Below are 19295 nucleotides of genomic sequence, written 5' to 3'. Positions count from 1 at the left end.
GCTGTCTTTCCAAATTCAAAATGGTGGAAAATCCAATATTCATATTTGATAATAATTAACATAATGGTATCCACTGCAATCTGCATGACCCAAAGAATCAGAGGAATACTATGAATAGATAGACTTGGAATTGAAACTCTCAGTATTACCCATCAGACACAGAGTACTTAGTAGTACTTGCAGTAAAGACACCCATGTTTAATGGCTGCAGTCTAGAACAATGTCTTCATGAAGGCGTAGACCAGTGATTGTGTATATGCCACGTATGAGACTTGGATACAATAGTACATAAGCCAAATACCATACATCATCATTGGTACAGACCCGAACAGACCAGCATTCTCATGTTGAGCCACGAGCAGTAGCTGACACGTTTGTGTTTTGTCCTGGTGAGTTAAATTCAGTTGTAAATGACATTTAAATTTGAATTAGCCACTTTGCATAATGTATGAACAACATTTTTTTCTTGTGCTCATATAATGTTACTATAGCACTATAGTCAGTCATCACTCTAGGCATATTATGCATTTTTTAAAAAATCTATATACCTTGCAATATTTAAAATTGTTTATTTAAAAAATCACTCTCACACAAGTGTATGATTAGGCATCGGCTGTAAAACTTCATTCATATTCATTAACTGCCCAAGAGTACCCAATCCAGCTACTAGCATTTTTGGGAAATGGGAAAATGAAACCAGAGAGCCTGGAAGAAACCACACAAACACATGGATATGGAAAACTCCATATACAGACATTAACCCGAGCTCAGGATTGAAGCCTGTTGTAAGGCAGAAACACCACCACAACCATGCCAAGGAGAAAAGTTTGTTTATTTGTTATTTTCAGTAACTGTTACAAAAATCTATAACTTCCATATGTGTAGTGCTGTATTCTAACAGCATATGGACAGGTAGAAAAGCAGATCGGGCAAAGTTTGCAACAGTCACAAATATCAGGGTCTCAAAACCACAGCACTACACATTTTAGCAGTTAATAGACTAGACTCAACTCACCAGGTTTACCAAGGCTGAATTTGGTGTGTAAGAAATATAAAGGGATATAAACATCTCGAAAAGGCTATGTCAATTTAGGACTCGACTAAAACCACTGCTCTTAAGGTTTTGTTTTTTACATTTAATATAAGTGTATATGTGTATAAAATATATATTTATTCCATGAAGATCTTTGCAGTTATTTAGTGAGCTGAATCAGGTACCTACTACTGCCTACAGCTACACCACATACAGACACTGTATGTGTATCTGCTGAGATGTACAGGCACATGAAACCTCTGGTCCAGGTCTGTTATTGTGAAGACAATCTAGGTTGAAAACATTTCAGTATGTTACTATAGTACTATACAATGTTGTGGGGTTTTTTTTACAGGGTGTATTTTTTTTCACTCATCTTTCACTCACCTCTACATAAGGGTAAAAGCTGGTCTGGCCCAAACTTTCCCAATACGGTCCAGTTTCAAAACGTAATTTGTACATCCCTACAGGGAAATCTTGTCTGGTGATTAGCCCTGGACAGTGGCCATTCTCATCCGTTGTTCTAGAAAGGATAATAAAGCTGTTTATATGTGTGTGTGTGTGTGTATTATATATATATATATATATATATATATATATATATATATATATATATATATATATATATATATATATATATATATATATAAATACATACATGTAATCACCACACCAATGAATATGACAGGAACAGATTTTCCTGGTAGTGTCTATCATGAAGAGGCATGTACCCAGGAGTGATAAGGTTCCAGAGGGCCATCTGAGGGTCTAGACGATGCAGACTGAGGGCCATGCGTGCTGCAGGAACCCCATCCTCAGTGTTCAGCACATGAGTAAAAAGAGGACTGTCCATCTCAAATGTATCTGGTTAGGGATTGATACAGAAACAAGTTCATTAAATAGAAATGTTTTCCATGCTCAATAGCACTTTTAAAAAGTGTCTAAAATGCCTTTATACCATTTTTTGCACTAATTAGCAACTGTGTTTTCCAAAGCAACTATATATTTGACAAAAAATAATAACAATTTGAAAGTTAAATCTACAAGATGTTAAATTTCAGATCGTTGCCCTCTCTGAAAGAAAAATGCTAAGTAAATGCTCAGAAAGGATGCGTTAATATCCCACACTTTTTGTGTTATTACTATTTCAACACCTTGTGTTAAATTATCCAGTAAATGTGTTTAAAAAAAAAAATCAATTTCACACGAGTGACCAACACAGCATGTGATAAATTATTGTCCAATTATGTTGCAGATCGTGCTGCTGACGTTATCATTCAAACCTTTTGACTGTGACCTCAGAGTCGGAGTCCTGAGGCAAGGAAACCAAATGACCACAGGCAAGTTAGCGTTCATCACTATTTAGCATTACTGTTGCTGAAAATGACTGGCCGAGTTTTAATTTAAGCAAGGAGCTCTCGAAAATGAATTCACTGGAAAACCATAACTCAGTAAATGATAATTAACTTTACCTGTTGCTACAGTTTCAAAAGTGAATATCATGTACTGCTTCCTCAGTGTTGGCATTACATTACTAGTGTCATGTGTTTATGTTGGCTGTGAAATATGGACTGAGGTTATTCTATAATTCTCTGGGTCTGCATCTTATCTGAGGCTCTGAGTTAAGGTTAGCTAGCTGGATGATGTCACCAGTCACAGTAGGGATGAGTGATTCTAACCGAAAATCACCTCTGAATGGGCGTGATCTCCGATCCCTCAGACGTCACTGTCTTAAAAACAATTCTGTAATGGATATCCTGACATGGGCTCGGGAATAGTTTGTTAAACCTTTGACAGTCAACACAATTTGCCACTGCATCCACAGAATCAAGTTAAAGCTTTACTACACAAAGCAGAAGCCACACATCAACACTGTCCAAAAGCACCGCTGACTTCTCTGGGCTCGGTCTCATCTGAGATGGACAGTTTTGTGTTTTGTGGTCCGATGAGTCAACATTTCAAATAGTTTTTGGACAAAACAGCCGTCGTGTTCTCCGGGCCAAAGAGGAAAAGGACCATCCAAGCTGTTATCAGCATCATGTCCAAAAGCCAGCATCTGTCATGGTATGGGGGTGTCTCTGTGCCCGTGGCATGGGTAACTTGCACATCTGTGAGAGCATCATTAATGCAGAAAGATATGTACACATTTTGAAGTAACATATGCTGCCATCCAGAACAGGACAAAGCCAAACCACATTCTGCCCGGATTACAAGCGCATGGTTGTGTACGCAGAGAGTGTGGGTGCTAGCATGGCCTGCCTGCAGTCCTGACCTGTCTCCCATTGAGAATGTGTGGCACATTATGAAGCACAAAATAAGGCAACGAAGGCCCCGTACAGTTGTGCAGCTGAAGAAATGCATAATGGATGAATGGGGGAAAATTCCACTTGCTAAACTTAAGCAACAGGTGTCTTCAGCATCCAAACATTTAATAATTGTCATTAAAAGAAAGGTGATGTTACACAGTGGTAAACAGATGACTGTCCCAACTTCTTTTGGAGTGTGTTGCAGTCATCAGATTTAAAATGAGTGTATATTTTCAAAAATAAATTCAATTCACAAAGTAAAACCTCAAATAATGTTTTAATAATGTGTTTTTAATGTAGTACAGGGTGAATTGAATTTTCAAATGACTTTTTGTTTTTTTGCATTTTCCATACTGTCCCAACTTTTTTGGAATTGGGGTTGTAAATACTAATGACACCAATCGCATAGTAGCACTATTGGTGCAATATTGTGCAGTCTCGGATGTGGCCCAAGTATTCACAACTCTAGATTGCTGTTTTATAGAAGTATAATGATAAAATAAAATAACTTCATCATGCACATCAATGAGACTGTCACAGTTACTGAAATAAAAGAGCAAAAGTTCTCAACAAGATATTGTCTTTTAGCTTCCACCAGCCAGTTAACGCTTACTGTGGCTCTGACATTGAGGAAGTGTTGATATTTGATGTAACTGAAATGGTGTATTATGTTTGAGTATAAATTTTGGGCTGAATTCATGCTGACTGAAATAGACTGTAAATTACTTTTGCAGTATTGTCAGGGTATCATCTCAGAGTACTCAAGAACATTACAAAGTAGTTTTCCTCACATTATTCAGAAATAAAGGTTTGTTTTTTTTCTCATATTTTACAAACAATTCTATACACTGTAACTTTAATAAAGGCAGGTGTACTGTCCATGGTGCTGAACCCCCAAACACTACAGTAGCATACACAAAAACCTCTGAGGTAAGACTAGTAACATTATCCCTAGCCTTTCTAATTAGTACTTGCCATATGAGTAGTCTAACTGAAAGAAAGCAACTGAAGGAGGAAAAAAAACAATACCTTTGCTGTGTGGAAAGATGCAGTGTTGATCTCTTCAGCTTGCCCACTCACTCGGAAATGAGGGATTTTCTGACTGTACTGGCTGTGTGTTTATCCTGGAGCATGGTAGCTTGATGAGTTAATCAATAACAATTCCTTAGGTTAGTGTTTAAAGAAAAAGATGGAACAGTTGTGTATTTTGGACACACATTACCATCAAAATAGAGGTTTGATCATTGTAGTTTAAAGTCTAAGCAAATCAACACAAAATGGTGAATGCTTGTGGGTCTTGTACTTTGACCCGTAATCTCACTAAAACTCTACTTAACATGTAATACAATACAAGTGTAAGTGCTAAGCTCTGGAAATGAACTTTTAACAAATTGACCACTATGTTAGGAGTTAACCTCTACTATGGCCAAAATACTTTGGGATCGTCCCATTTAGTCATAGTTTGCATTTTAGTTTTGATATCCTACACACAAGGACAATTTCAATGAAACAACTCATGTAACATTATAAAAAATAAAATAGAAATGCTATAAAATCTCATGAATAAGACAATAATAATTATGTCTGAATTTCTTGTTGGGTATAAAAGAAACATGTGGAAACTGTGGAAGATATGTGGTTCCCAGCACCAGAGTTGAGAACCGTTACTTCACTAGACTGCGAGGGAAATTACTCATTTTTACTTTGTAATAAGTTTGTTCATGTTCATCTGAGGATAACGCCTAAGAAGGCCATGTCATGTCACTGAGATCAGTACAGAATGATTATCTGCTAACAGAGACACAAACATGTTCTTCTGTTCAAGGTTCGTCTGCACATCTTCCAAGATCCTAAAACAAAGCTTGTTCGAACTGCCTCAAACCGCTTCTTATCGGTACACAGAATTATGTCATGCTCTGCATTTCATATATATAGTAGTGGTTTAGTACAAGGGCTTCAGAATGCTCTCATTATTCTATCCTGCTTTATTCTATCCTGTATTAACCATCTTTCTGTAATAAACCTTTTTACCCTCAGAGGACGAGTCTGCGAGTGTTGTCTAATTTCCACGACAAGACCTTCAGACTAAAAGGTTTTATACTAAAATTCTTATAAAGAACTCTGCATGTTATGGTTTGTCAATGAACAATGAACCTTCACCACTGTAGTTTACAAATGGATAAAATTGTTCATTTTTAAAACTTCTACCTTCAGGAAACAGCCAGTGTGGGTACACCATAAATGTAATATACATTAAATAAATACAAAAGGCAGAATGGAGTTGATTAAAATGATTAACAATGGCAAAAGCTTTTCATTTAAAACAGGTTGAACTTTGTTTGATGAGTGCCTTCATGACTTAATTGGCTTATCATACCCTTTTTACCGTATCCTAGTAAAGGCTTAGCCATAAAACTATATATACATAAACTAAATGAAAATTCTGGTAATATACACGTCTAATGTTTGTGTAGCTCTGTTTAGATAGTCTTTCCACAGTTGTGCTAGAATAAACCCTAGTATCTTACACTGAATCTTTTAATCTATGACTCCATATCAGCCCTACTTACTGTGAAATGATCTCATTAGCTCAAATGTTTATGATGAACAACAAGGAAAAACCACGGAGCTTTACAAATAAATTATTGCTGAATTCTAATGGATTGAAAGTATAACTAGCTTGAAACTCTTTTTCTATTCCTAGTCCCTTCAGATCACCTATATCTGAAACAGATCCAATTACAGCTAGCTACAAGAAAGGGTTAAGGGTTCTTCGAATACTTAAACGTTCTTCGCTTTCCAAAGGGGTTCTACTTGGAACCTTTTAACAACTAGAACCTTTAAAACTTCTGTTAAAGACACAGACAGACATCCTAATGGCTGGCTTACAAATGAACTTTACAACTGCTACTACTGTGGTAAAATAATATTGGGATATTATAATATTGGGATCCCGTTTAATGCAGTGTGTCTAGGCAGTTAAACTGAAAAAAAGAGTATACTACATATACTACAGCTCTTCCCTTTTCTCGACACACAGCAAGAAGAGACTGATGGGGCTTTTCCCATATGACATCTTTTTTACCATATGACATCTTTCCTGGAAAAAGGTCCTGACCCTCCTTCCACATGTAAATGCTCCTCACACCCATATAATTCTATCTGAGTAAAATTCATTGCCAGAACAGCAGATATTAAAACACTGTTTTAACCTCAGTGATACAAAGACAAACTCATTCCCTTTGATTCACCAGTATTAAAAACTACTAGGGCTTGGGATTAAGTAATATAAACTCACTAAATGGGCAATGCGCTCTTCATTTGGCAAAATAGCATTGGGTTTGATTATGAAAGGAGGAGTGGTTGAGAAAGGTTTTAATGAAGGAGCCATCTAGACCTGGACAACAGAGACACAACCAGGCATAAACACACACACACACACACACACACACACACACACACACGCACGCATGATGATATCACACACTGCAGACCACAGTAGACTTAATTACATGATAATAGTGCGCAATAAATATGAGAGAGAGACAGGGACATGAGCAATGCAGTACGTTTAAACCAAAATAATCCGGACAATATTACTTTCAGAGATCGCAGCATTGCTGAGACGATTTTGATTCATATGCTGATTTGCTCTGGAGGACCTGATCCTGGGGTTGTTTTTTTCAGTTGTTTTCTGTACTTGTTTAGTAGTGCAATGGGTAGCGTTGCCCTGCCCTCACAGCTCCAGAGTCCTGGGTTCAATCCAGTATTGAATCCTCATTTACTTTCTCCTTGACTTTCACACTATCTGTTATTACCCAGATGATGACGAGTTCCCTTCTGAGTCTGTTTCTTCTGAAGGTTTCTTCCTCATATCATCTTGGGGAGTTTTCCTCACCACCGTCACCACCTGCTTGCCCCAATAAAGATAAATTCACACACATTAAATCAGTATCCTGTGTTTATATGTTTCTGTCAAGCTGCTTTGAGACAATGTACATTGTTAAAAGCGCTATACAAATAAAATAAAATTGAATTGAACTGAGCTCAGGTTAATGTCTATGTTCTGCTTGTGTTCACATCGTTTTCCTCTGGGTTGTCATATTTCGTCCCACTGACCAAAAGCATGGAGGTATTGGTTATGCTAAATTGTCCATAGGTGTGAAAGTGTGTGTTCATGGTCCCACGCAGGGTGAATTGTCCTGCCTTGAAAGCAGTGTTCTCAGGAAAAGGATAAAGCAGTACAGAAAATGAGTGTTTTCTGTGTGGCATTGGTTAACAAGAAGCGGAAGAAGAACATGCTTGATATGGAGTGCTCATTTTGCAGTGTTTTGCAATGGCAATAAAAAGTCTGTGGAGGAAAACACATTTAATCATTTATATGTTTTTCCTTCAGACTCTCAATGAAATGATTATAACTTACCACATTCGCATTTAAGATCTGCCTCTTATTGCCAATATCATTCACAAGTTTGCCTTTGTTATCTCTGTCCTCCATTCATAACCCAGAAAAAAAAGCAAATTGTGTCCCAAATGACATACTACTGTATACACTGTGCACTTACACAATGCACTATATACTCAACCGTCTAGGGTAGAATCGTCGCAAATGGAACTCTAACATTAAAGTTACTAACCGGAGGTATAAGCCGTTTCACAGTCGATGGCAAATGACGTCAAAGGCACGTAATGCAACACTGCTATCAAGTCAACAACAATAAATTTCTTCATTGCTTCCAACATGACCTTTTGTTGATCCTGAGCAAATTTGAGCCAGCCTCTCAGCACCTGGTAGCTCCTCCCGTCTTCCACTATACATAAACAAAGCTGTGACCTTTGAGTGCATGAAGTGTCCAACATTCCACACATTTTCCTTTGAATAAGTGCGTCATCCTGGTAATTGAAGTGTACTTCTTCTTGTTTGAAATTTCAGTGTGAACACACTACTCACATTATTTATACTAGAAAACGGCATAGAATAGTGCATATGTATGCGATTTAGGATGCACCTACAGACAATGTACCATTATTCCATAGCTTCTGCTGCTCACAAAGTGCCTCTACATGGGCACACAGCATTATAATTCCCCCTTGCCAATGTGTACATTGGTGTTCAAACAGTGCAACTGCATTACAAGTACAGTATAAATAATAGAATATTATAGCACATTTTCACAACGCCCATTGTAACATTTTTGCAACGCATCATGTCATGATTTATCATTACACCCCGAGTGGATTTGCTATAGTATATTGTTCATTGTCCAGTAATGTATGTGTTTCAGTAATAGGGTTTATATATCTATTATTCCTTTATTTTTGCATGAAACACTGTTTATGTGCATTATTAAGCTATTAATAGGTGAATATTATAAGAGTGGCATAAAGTTAACAGAAAACACAAATAATTTATGTGTATGACTCCTGACTCAAATACAAAGAGAAACACAGAGGGACAGAAAGAAAAGGGGAAGAATGGGGCAGAGAGCTTATAAGGAGAGGAAATTTCTCACAACCCCTGTAACCCCTGATATGGAAACACAAGTCATAACTGTGGTGGTTATAGTCATGCCGGACAGAATCAAAATAAAGTAGGATTATTTTAACAGGTGAGCCTTGTTATTCCGGCTCATTTCAGTTTGCACAATACTAATGCTGCCAAACCAGATAAGCATCTACAGGAAGAAAGAGGCATGGTTATTTATGATACAATAAACATTAAGAGATGTGTCAGAGTATATGGTATCAGTCACTCATGAATTAAAAAAGCAAACACGAAATTATGGGACATCAGAAAGACTGGTGCATAAAATCAGCATGTCTTTTATTTGACTAAATGAATGAATTATTATCCATATTCCAGGCAGCCGTCAGAGAACAGGCAGCCAACATAATGCAAGCGTCGTATCCATAATCATAAATCAAGTAATCAGGCACAGGTCAAGTACTTGGAATTTGATCTAGGAATAATGGAAACTACAAGGCTCAGTAATGAGGACATACTAAATAAATAAATAGACAAACGAATCAAAATCTAAGCACAGAATACCTGGAAACAATCGGGAAAACACACGAATGAGAGGACAGTGGAGGAGACAAGACTAGAAGCCAAACAACTGAACATAGCCAGACAAAAGGACAACACGAGAAACAAAACATGAGAACGGTGCTTTGTAACTGTGCTGCGTGCTGACAAGAGGAATTCACAACAGTGGAATGGAGCTCATTATCTCACCACTTGCTTCATGCTCGGAAATAATAGCAAAATTGTTGGAACTTTAAAGTATCAGTTTCTGCTGCTTTGAGGGTGTTCTCCCTAGAAGGTTTCATTTGTGCTCTTTCTGCAGGACTCTACATCACCTGCCAAGCTAGTATCCAAAAAAAGCACACACGGTACATTTTATTCTTGTAAATGAAGAAAATGCATGCTGAAGCATGCAGGATCCAATACTAGCTATTTTTTTTACACTTAATTATATAAATCATACAAATCATTAGTTATATATTTTATGTGATTACTTTTTTTATCGACAAAAAACGTTGACGAAGTAAGCCTCCCAAACTAACAGAACCAACACAATTGATCGCGTGTAGATTTCATCGATACAGTACACTGTCTGAGAGAACAAACTCTGGACTGCAGGAAAATCATGAAGATTATATATATGTGTGTGTGTGTGTGTGTATATATATATATATATATATATATATATATATATATATATATATATATATATATATATATATATGAATGACTTCCTTTAATAGCTTTGGAAAGCTCAATAATTCAGCTGGATACTCCTCTGGTTGAGTCTCATTTCTGTGGTAACACACCAACACACTCTGCTCAATGAAGTCATTGGGTGTAACCCAGTGACTGTATGACATATCGCCATTTTCTCTCATTGTGTGGTATTGAAGCCTAAATTTGGTTAACATTGCTAGGTGGGGCACAGTGGCTTAGTGGTTAGCACGTTTGCTTCGCACCTCTGGATTTGGGGGTCTAAATCCCGCCTCTGTCCCGCGTTCGCAGAGTTTGCATGATCTCACTGTACTTTGGGGGTGTCCTCGGGGTACTCCAGGTTCCTCGCCCAGTCCAAAGACATGTGCTGTAGGTGCTGCATTTCCAAATTTTCTGTGGTTTGTGAATATGTGTGTGATTGTGCCTTAATGGGTAAGCACCCTGTCCAGGGTGTCCCCTGCATTGCCTCCGGGATAGGCTCCAGGTTTCCTGTGACCCTGTGTAGGATAATGGATGGATGAAAGTTGTCATCTTGATTGAGTTTGCACTGTAGGTAAAAAATGGAGACAGAGCATGTGCAGTAGAGACCTTGGAGCCAGAGCGTACACAGTAGGATACAGTTGTGGTCAGACAGTGGGTCTGCCCAGTCAATACATTTTGTACTTTAGGTTTGGTTTGCATTTGCAACTCACATTTGTTTGCTATCAGTTCAACAAGCTAGCTCTGACATCAAAATGAGCAACATACTGGGAAAAACTGCCCTGGGGGAAGAACATCTCAATAACACATCTCAACAACCGCACGGTGCTGTAGGTTCATCCTGTACAACATCAAGAAAATCAGACCCTACCTCACCGAACAGGCTACACAGATACTAGTCCAGGCTCTTGTTATCTCAAAACTGGACTACAGCAACGCACTACTCTCGGGCCTCCCAGCCAGCTCCATCAAACTCCTTCAAATGATTCAGAAGGCAGCAGCACGCCTTGTCTTGTGCTCCCTGGGATAGGCGCCAGGCTCCACGTGATGCTGAAAAGGAGTAGGCGGTAGAGGATGGATGGATGTAAGCTTGGCTTACATTTACCTTACATGGGAATTAAAAAAAAAAAAAAACCAGCCACTAGAGGGCCTCAGAGAAATTTTGACTTCAGTTTTAAACCCCTGTTACGAGGTCCATCCTTATACTGTATATTGAGATAGATGTAAGTCGCTCTGGATAAGGGCGTCTGCCAAATGCCATTCATGTAAATGTACAGTCAGTGGTGTCTTTACAGCAGAGGGGAAAACAGAACAGCAGGGACATTAATCTCATTACCGCCATCTAGCGGACACTGAACACACTGCACATAGATGCGCGCTCCCTGCCATTTACACACATACACACGCACGAAAAATGTCACGTGACATGGAACCCCACATATATCCCTGCTGACAATAAACCCCAGTAGAAACTATCACAGAAATTCTAATGGTTTCCACTACAAATACCATTACATGCCATCAGCTAAACATTACCATAATTACCAAACATATGGGTTATTTACTGTGTAAGTACAGTATAAATACTGGAGCTTAAGCTCAGGGTATCAGATCACTTCTGAGAATTCTCATCGGTGTGGATCTCGTGTGGTGGAACGGAACCAATAAAGCTGGACCCTTGCTTCTTCTCACTCACGGCTGGTGTCTTTTTTCCTATCTCCATTTGGCTCAGAGGTAGATGTGAGTATTGGCTTCTATGTTGAATTTTAAGTGTTTTTGGGTAATAGGCTAAATTTGAGCCAGCATGGTCTTTAATGGTATCCAATAGACATAACTTGCCACAAACAGAAGGCAACAAATTACCAATAGAGACCCACAGGGACCATTACATCCATCCATCCATCTTCTATACCGCTTAATCCTTTTCAGGGTCACGTGGAACCTGGAGCCTATCCCAAGGAGCATTGGGCACGAGGCAGGGTACACCCTGGACAGGATGCCAATGGGACCATTACAATTCCCATTATAATCATTAGAACCACTGCAAATTCTATGAGGGTTTATAGTGTTGTTTTTTTGTTTGTTTCAGCAGGGAATTGTTTAGAAAATATTATACAGATTATTTATAACCTTTTATAAGTCATGCATTAGCTTCAGTAGTCTTTCTCCTTCATTCTGTTCTGTGCTCCTGCCACGTTCAAAATGGACTTGGATACAAGTCTGTAGCATCTTAACTACAAGGCAATAATTTGCCTGTTCCTAATCACGACTATCAAATGTCCTAGGTACCTAATAAACTCCGGGCACATATTAAAAGATAGGATGTTAATTACATCGGAGCTAATGATAGAGGTTGTGTGTTATTCTGACTGTGTAATTCATGTCCTTCCTGTGTTTGGGTTTGTCAGATTAAAGCACTCAGGCTGTGTCCAAAACCGCATATGCGTCCCTATTAAATAGCATGTCAAAAATAATGAGCCATTTATATTTCTACATGGCGTTTAGTAGGGAGGTATGTGGGTTTGGACGCAGCCTGAACGCTTTCCAGATGTACACAGCTGTCTCACGGAGGTGGGCTCCCCCCCACCCTCTGTAGGTGGGCTAAATATAACTCTTCGATGGGCTTCAAGACTAGAGCTGTGCTAAACATACTCCTCATGCCTGCCTACACACACACACACACACACACACACACACACACACACACACATACAGACAGGAGCAGGAGAGGTGCTTCAGTTAACTTAAACACATGTACTGTCCTGGGAACAGTTTTTCTGCTAGGATGTATAGCAGTGGAATATTTTTGATCTTTTTTATCACATGCCAGATGCTTGGATCTCAGAGCCAGGTACGTCCACACCCAGTAAATAACACATTCCGGTATATTCTTTCTTAAGAAACCTGTATGGATAGATTTTATTGCACTGAGTTAACATTCACATGCAGAAACATCCCATGTGGTTTTCAGACTTGTCATGTAGATCTTTTCCCTGTATGTACACACAGAATATTCACATAAAATTATATAAACACATTAAAAAACCTTAAAATGTGTGGACCATAAGAAGCTACATGTGAAATAGTATATCCTAGTACAAGTTTGGAAACCATGTGTGTTTTTCTGTAAGGGTGATATGGAAGCAGTCTACACTGTAAAACATGATAGCTCCATTAAGTTATGTGAACTTGTTTCTTCTCTTTAACTCCAGTTGTCATACCAAGTTCTGGATATTGAACTCAAGTTTATAAGATTTCCAAAATTAAACTGAAAATAATCGATTGTCTTGACTTGTAAAACGTAAAAGTTTACTCCCATTTTTAAGGCAGCAGGTGAACTTTCGTTTCCAAGTTTTAGCACCGCAAATGTCTCACAATGTAGCATAATCTTTACGTTTTACATATGCTTGGTGTGCTTTTTAATATCATTTGTGATGATCAGCATGAGTAACCTTCCAGCTGTCTTTTACACTGCTGGAAAAGAAAATGCAGAACTAGTACGCCCCTGTTTTTGAATTTACAGTTGAAAGGAGACTTGAAGAGTCCTAACAATTAGGTTAAAACAAAACCCACACACACAACCAGATACACAAAATATGGTATTCGCACTCAAGTTTGCGGGGGAAAAAAATCCTGGCATGCATACATTATGCAGATTTAGGATTTGTAAACCAAATACATGAGTGTCCCAGATCTGGGCAGGAAAAAATGCTTGTGAGGCAGTCAGAGACAAGTGCTGGGAAGTTTTAGATGTTTTTCAATGGATTTTTCACTGTTCTTTTAGATAAATATAAATATATTATTTCACATAATTCTTGCACACATAAAAATAAGAAGTACTGCTAAAGATAGCATCCAACATGTAAAGGATCTGAATCACTCCAAAACTTTTTTGTTTTGCCTGTGACATAAATAATTAAAATCAGGCTTTTAAGTGGCACAGTGCTTTCATGTATTTGGTCAATGTACTGCAGTCAAATGAGCAACAAAACCACCATTGCCACTAGTTTTCTGTTAAATAAACACCATTAACTCCATGACTGGAACTGCGCAGGAGTGTATGAGCAGGCAGGAGGTCCAGAGCACTCTACGCCATGTCCATAAGCTGCTCTCAGCGCACGAGACCTCCTTCTTACAGAGCGTACGCAGCCTGCGCAAGAAACTCAACCTGCTACACAACACTACAGTTAAACACAGCAGCAACATCAGCACAGGCAAGAACAGCACACGTGAGTACAGGAGCAGATGCATTGCTGTATACAGTCACACAATATTACAAAAAACTGCATATAGACTGCATAGAGAAAATAGTTCCTCAGGGATTCTTTGGAGGTTAAACAGTCCCAGCTTTTTTCTACCTGGAATCCCTTCTGAAAGGAAAACCCACTAATGTACAGGTCCACAGAGAACTTCAAGATTTCCCTATGAGAGACCAAGACGGGACCATGAAGAACCATTTGGGGTGCCAAGTGGAACTGTTTACTCACAATTTACTCAGTACATAAAACCAATAAGAAAGTCCCAATAGGAACCAAAAGCATGGAATGTACAGTAATTCTGGATGTGTTGACAGGTCAGGGGGTTTATTCTGGCCTCCATATACACTTAAAAATAAAGGGTTCTTCAAGTGTTCTTTGTTTAACAGTTCTAGGTTTCTCAAGGTTTTACTTGGAGCCTTTTCTGAAAGGCTTATACACTGTAGGTTTATACACTATTAAACACCTCTAAAGAGTTTTGCTAAAGGGACAAACCAAAGAACACTATAAGGCATAGAGATTACCATGGAGTCAGACCTTTCTCTGAAAATGGACATTGTTCTAAGTCTTTTGTGCTTAAATCTGTTATTTTACCCTCATTACATCTCATCATAACCTTTCTTTATGTTGTCCTTTACCCAACAGAAATATGCCTGCCTCCAAACCCACCAGTCAATGGCAGGATGCTGGGCCAAGTGTTCAGAGTGGGCCATGAAGTCCACTTCCTCTGCAACCCTGGTTTCCAGCTGTCAGGGCCAGAGACTAGGGAGTGTCTGGATTCTTTGAGCTGGAGTGGAGAAGAGCCAACCTGCAAGAGTACTTATTCAATCATAATCCAGAACTTAAACACCCCATCTCTAATTACCACATCTGTAGAATAAAAAATATTCTGGACTGAGAAAAGAAGCAAAAGCATGTTGGCTTGAAATGTGCTTATAATAGCAGTCCATGGGCAGTTGATGAAGCAGACAATCATTTATGAAAAGCATTGTTTTTATGAATTCTTCACTGACAGGTATTTGTGATGGATCTACCATTTTAGAGAGAAGAATTTGTGGTTACGCTTTAATAACTTTATTTGTGTTGGTCTGATTGTGCTTGGAATCTGGAGAATGCACAAGACAATAGGATTACTTGTACTGTATTGCTCCAGTATTGAAATATTGAAAATAACTTAACATGAACAGGATTGCTAAGTTATTCTTTCATATTGGTCTCATCCTTAAAGACTCTAAAGGCTTCACACAAGTTCAACAACTGCCCAAGGGCTTCTATTATAAGTGTGTTTTGAGTCAGTGGATTGGAAAATGGATTAGGTTGAAAACAGTGGAGCATTCATTAAATTCAATATGCGTCGTTTAGCAGCTTTTACATATTTGAAATTTGTGATTCTTTGTTTATAAGGTATATTTTGAATTCTAGATACAGTGGGGGGAAATAAGTATTGGACACGTCAACATTTTTTTCAGTAAACATACTGCCAATGAGGTTGTTCACATGAAATTTTCACCAGACGTTGGTATTAACTCAAGAAATCTGGAAATATAAAGAATTCACAACGTTAAAGTTAATAAATAAAGTTATGTGTAATAAAGTGGAATGACACAGGAAAAAAGTATTGAACACGCTAAGAAAAAGCAGTTCTCCAAGGTAAGGTAAGACAAGGGACGCTCTGAAATCCATAAGTAATTATACCTCCTATCTGTACAAATTAATATCATCTGGGTTACAAAACTGATGGTCTATATAAAGGCTTTTCATTACCAAGGTGTCACACAAGAAACATCTCATGATGGGTAAAAGCAAAGAGCTCTCCCAAGACCTTTGGAACCTTACTGTTACAAAATATATTGATGGAACCAGACACATTTCAAAACTTCTGAATCTTCCAGTAAGCACCATTGGGGCCATTATCTGCAAGTGGAAGCATCACTCCGTCATCAACCGGCCACGCACAGGAGCTCCTCGCAAGATTTCTGACCAGGGAGTCAGAAGAATAGTCAGAAGAGTAGCCCAAGTGCCAAGGACCACTCGGAAAGAGCTCCAGAAACACTTGGAGACCGCAGGTACCATCGTCACAGAGAAAACAAAAGGTAATGCACTCCACTGCTCACGCTCACCCCACTGCTCACGCTCACCCCACAAGACTCCATTACTAAAGAAAAGGCATGTCGAAGCTCGTTTAAAGTTTGCTACAACTCATTTGGACAAGCCTATGAAATACTGGGAGACTGTAGTCTGGTCAGATGAGAGCAAACGTTAACTCTTTGGCTGTCATACTACACACCATGTATGGAGAAGAAATGTCACTGCACATCACCCTAAAAATACAATACCAACAGTGAAGTTTGGAGGTGGAAGCATCATGGTGTGGGGCTGTTTTTCATCACATGGTACTGGCAGACGTCATATAATTGAAGGAACGATGAATGGAGCCCTTTACCAGGAGATTCTTGAGAAGAATCTGCTGCCATCCACCAGGATGATGATGAGACGTGGGTGGACCTTCCAGCAGGACAACGATCCAAAGCATACAGCAAAGGAGACTCTCAATTGGTTTCAGAGAAAAAAAAAATTAAGGTGTTAGAATGGCCCAGTCAATCATCTGACCTGAATCCAATTGAACAAGATTTAAAGACAATATGTTTAGAAGAATGGGCCAAAATCACTGAACACATAGCTTCATTTATGGACTTTAATTTTGTGAATTCTTTATATTTCCAGATTTCTTGAGTTAATGCCAAAGTCTGGTGAAAATTTCATGTGAATAGCCTCATTGAAAATATCTTTATTGAAATTTTTTTTTTGAAGCGTCCAATACTTAAATCCCCCACTGTATATTTTGAACAATAATGTGTCTTGTTCTATCTTCAGTGGTAGATGCTGGAACACACAATATCCCTACTTCCTCCACACCCGCATATGTGCGTCCCTCCCGCTGTATAGAGTTTCAGGGCTCCATGCACTGCACATGTGAGCAAGGCTACAGCATCTCTAGCCAGGAAAGAGGCTTGTGCACAGGTAACATCTCCGACCAGTTAAAAACTGGGCTTTGACTTGACAGAGTAAGAGAGTTGATCTGGGCTTAACAACTTCCTATCCATCTTATCATATTGCTTGGACTATGAAGGGCATAAAATTATTCCAGTCAAATTGTGGATAATGTTAACTGATTATTGGAATATATTACAAAATGGTGACCTGACTTATTATTCCATTCAGGGGACAAGATTACCATTCAGTTACTGTATATAAATTAGGTTATGTGGAGTCTATATTTACTCTTTCCTTCTTTTTGTATTTTTTTTTTTAAATAAAAGACATTGATGAATGCGAGCTCTTCCGTATGACCCAACCTGGCCGTCTATGTTTGCACACGTGTATGAACACAGCTGGGAGCTACTACTGCCAATGTCCCACCGGCTACAGCGTCAACAAAGACAACAGGAGCTGCCACGGTCAGTGTCCAACTTTACTAAATCTAAATTAAAAAAAGAGATGCAGAAAAGCATCTCAGAGATGCAGAAAAGCATCTTAGATGCTATACTGTTTAGAAAGAAGGATATAGAGTTTAATTCAGCATTTTCTTTAGAGCTTTATTTAATGGTACCTTTAGAGCCCTCTGCTGACTCTAAGGCAAACTACAGTTGCTATGAATATAACTGAGATGCTTTCTGACCAACTGAGCTCAAATCTCTGTGGAAACTACAGGTGTTATCTTTTTCTTTTTTGTTTGTTTTACTTCTTGCATCTTGTAGATCTCTTCTCTGAATACAAGATAAAAGGAAACAAGGACAGAAATAATTGAAGGCAAACATTTGCCAAATGACTTAAACTTTTCATTGCAGATATTGATGAGTGTGAGAAAGGAGTTCACAACTGTACCAAAGAGCAGGTGTGTGTGAACACTTTCGGGGGTCACAGGTGCATGGTGGTCGAATGCCCTCGCTTCCGCAATGCTTCCTACATCAAGACCTCACCTCTGTAAGTATGCCAATTTCATTTCCATTAATGCAATACATTTGATCCACATAAAATAGAAATATTACAGCACAGATTGTATATGTGGGATGTGTTGAAGTCCAGTATTTGGTAAATCACATTAATAAACCTGACATGAAGCGCGGCATGAAGTAAAAAGCTGAGACTTCCAACGTCTATGTTACAGGCAATGTGAGCGTAATCCCTGTGTTCTGGGGAACAAAGCTTGCCTCCAGGCTCCCGTCTCGGTCAACTTTCACTTTATGTCAGTGGTGTCGAACATGAGCACTCCCCGCGTCCTCTTCCGGGTTTCAGCGGCCCGTATTCTGGGAGACGCCCTGCGCTTCGGACTGCTGGGAAATCGAGGGGCAGGGCATTTCACCCTTCAGCGCTCGAGCAGACAGAGTGGGGAGCTGCTGCTGGTGGAGCCCGTGCAAGGCCCTGCCACGCTGGAGACTGAGGTAGAGATGATCGAGCTGGAGAAGAGAACACTGCTGGGACGATATGTTACAAAGGTTACACTCTTCGTGTCCCCTTACAGCTTCTAAAACACAGAGTGAGGAGGAAACAGACTGGAGAATAAAGTGATCTTGCCACCCGAGACACCTATTATAACTGCCTTACAAACACAGGAACTAAAAACGAAGTACAACAGATTTCCAGCTGGGAAAATCCAAAATCTTTATTAGAAAGCTATCAAGAATCACTCTTAATTGTGTTTTTATAGCCTTTTATGAATTTAATTTGACTATCTAGTTTTATTTCATAATCTAGTGTGTATTTAATAACTTTAAAATGTAAACATTTTATCATATCTTATTTTATAGTTTTCAAATTCAGTTTTAACAATGACTGATATTTCTGCTTCAATATTCACAGTGAAGCACAATGACATCTTCCACGATTTTAATGTCTTAATCAACATGTCTGAAACGGTCTCTGCTGCCAAACCACAAATCCTCCTTATGATTCTGGGCCATCATAAAGGAGGAGGATTG

General features: G+C 38.8%; 2 protein-coding genes across 2 annotated transcripts; one reads left to right on the top strand and one right to left on the bottom strand.

The window, feature by feature from the left end:
* Window positions 1–813: 813 nt before the first annotated feature.
* Window positions 814–4461, bottom strand: urahb (urate (5-hydroxyiso-) hydrolase b). Its single transcript, XM_017484750.3, has 4 exons — window positions 4369–4461; window positions 1765–1897; window positions 1421–1556; window positions 814–1323 (listed from the first exon to the last, which is right to left on the bottom strand). The coding sequence occupies exons 2-4, from the start codon at window positions 1884–1886 to the stop codon at window positions 1222–1224; spliced, it is 360 nt and encodes a 119-aa protein (XP_017340239.1). The 5' UTR covers window positions 1887–1897; window positions 4369–4461; the 3' UTR covers window positions 814–1221.
* Window positions 4462–12234: 7773 nt separating this feature from the next.
* On the top strand, window positions 12235–19116 carry si:dkey-234i14.3 (fibulin-7-like). Its single transcript, XM_017485498.3, has 7 exons — window positions 12235–12911; window positions 14115–14289; window positions 14962–15132; window positions 17191–17337; window positions 17637–17774; window positions 18165–18300; window positions 18485–19116. Exons 1-7 carry the CDS (start codon window positions 12813–12815, stop codon window positions 18843–18845), a joined length of 1227 nt encoding a protein of 408 aa, XP_017340987.1. The 5' UTR covers window positions 12235–12812; the 3' UTR covers window positions 18846–19116.
* The last annotated feature ends 179 nt before the right edge of the window (window positions 19117–19295 follow it).

Source organism: Ictalurus punctatus, chromosome 14 (genome assembly GCF_001660625.3).
Source record: "Ictalurus punctatus breed USDA103 chromosome 14, Coco_2.0, whole genome shotgun sequence".
In the NCBI taxonomy this organism is placed as follows: domain Eukaryota; kingdom Metazoa; phylum Chordata; class Actinopteri; order Siluriformes; family Ictaluridae; genus Ictalurus; species Ictalurus punctatus.
This window is presented reverse-complemented; position numbering and strand designations above follow the sequence as displayed.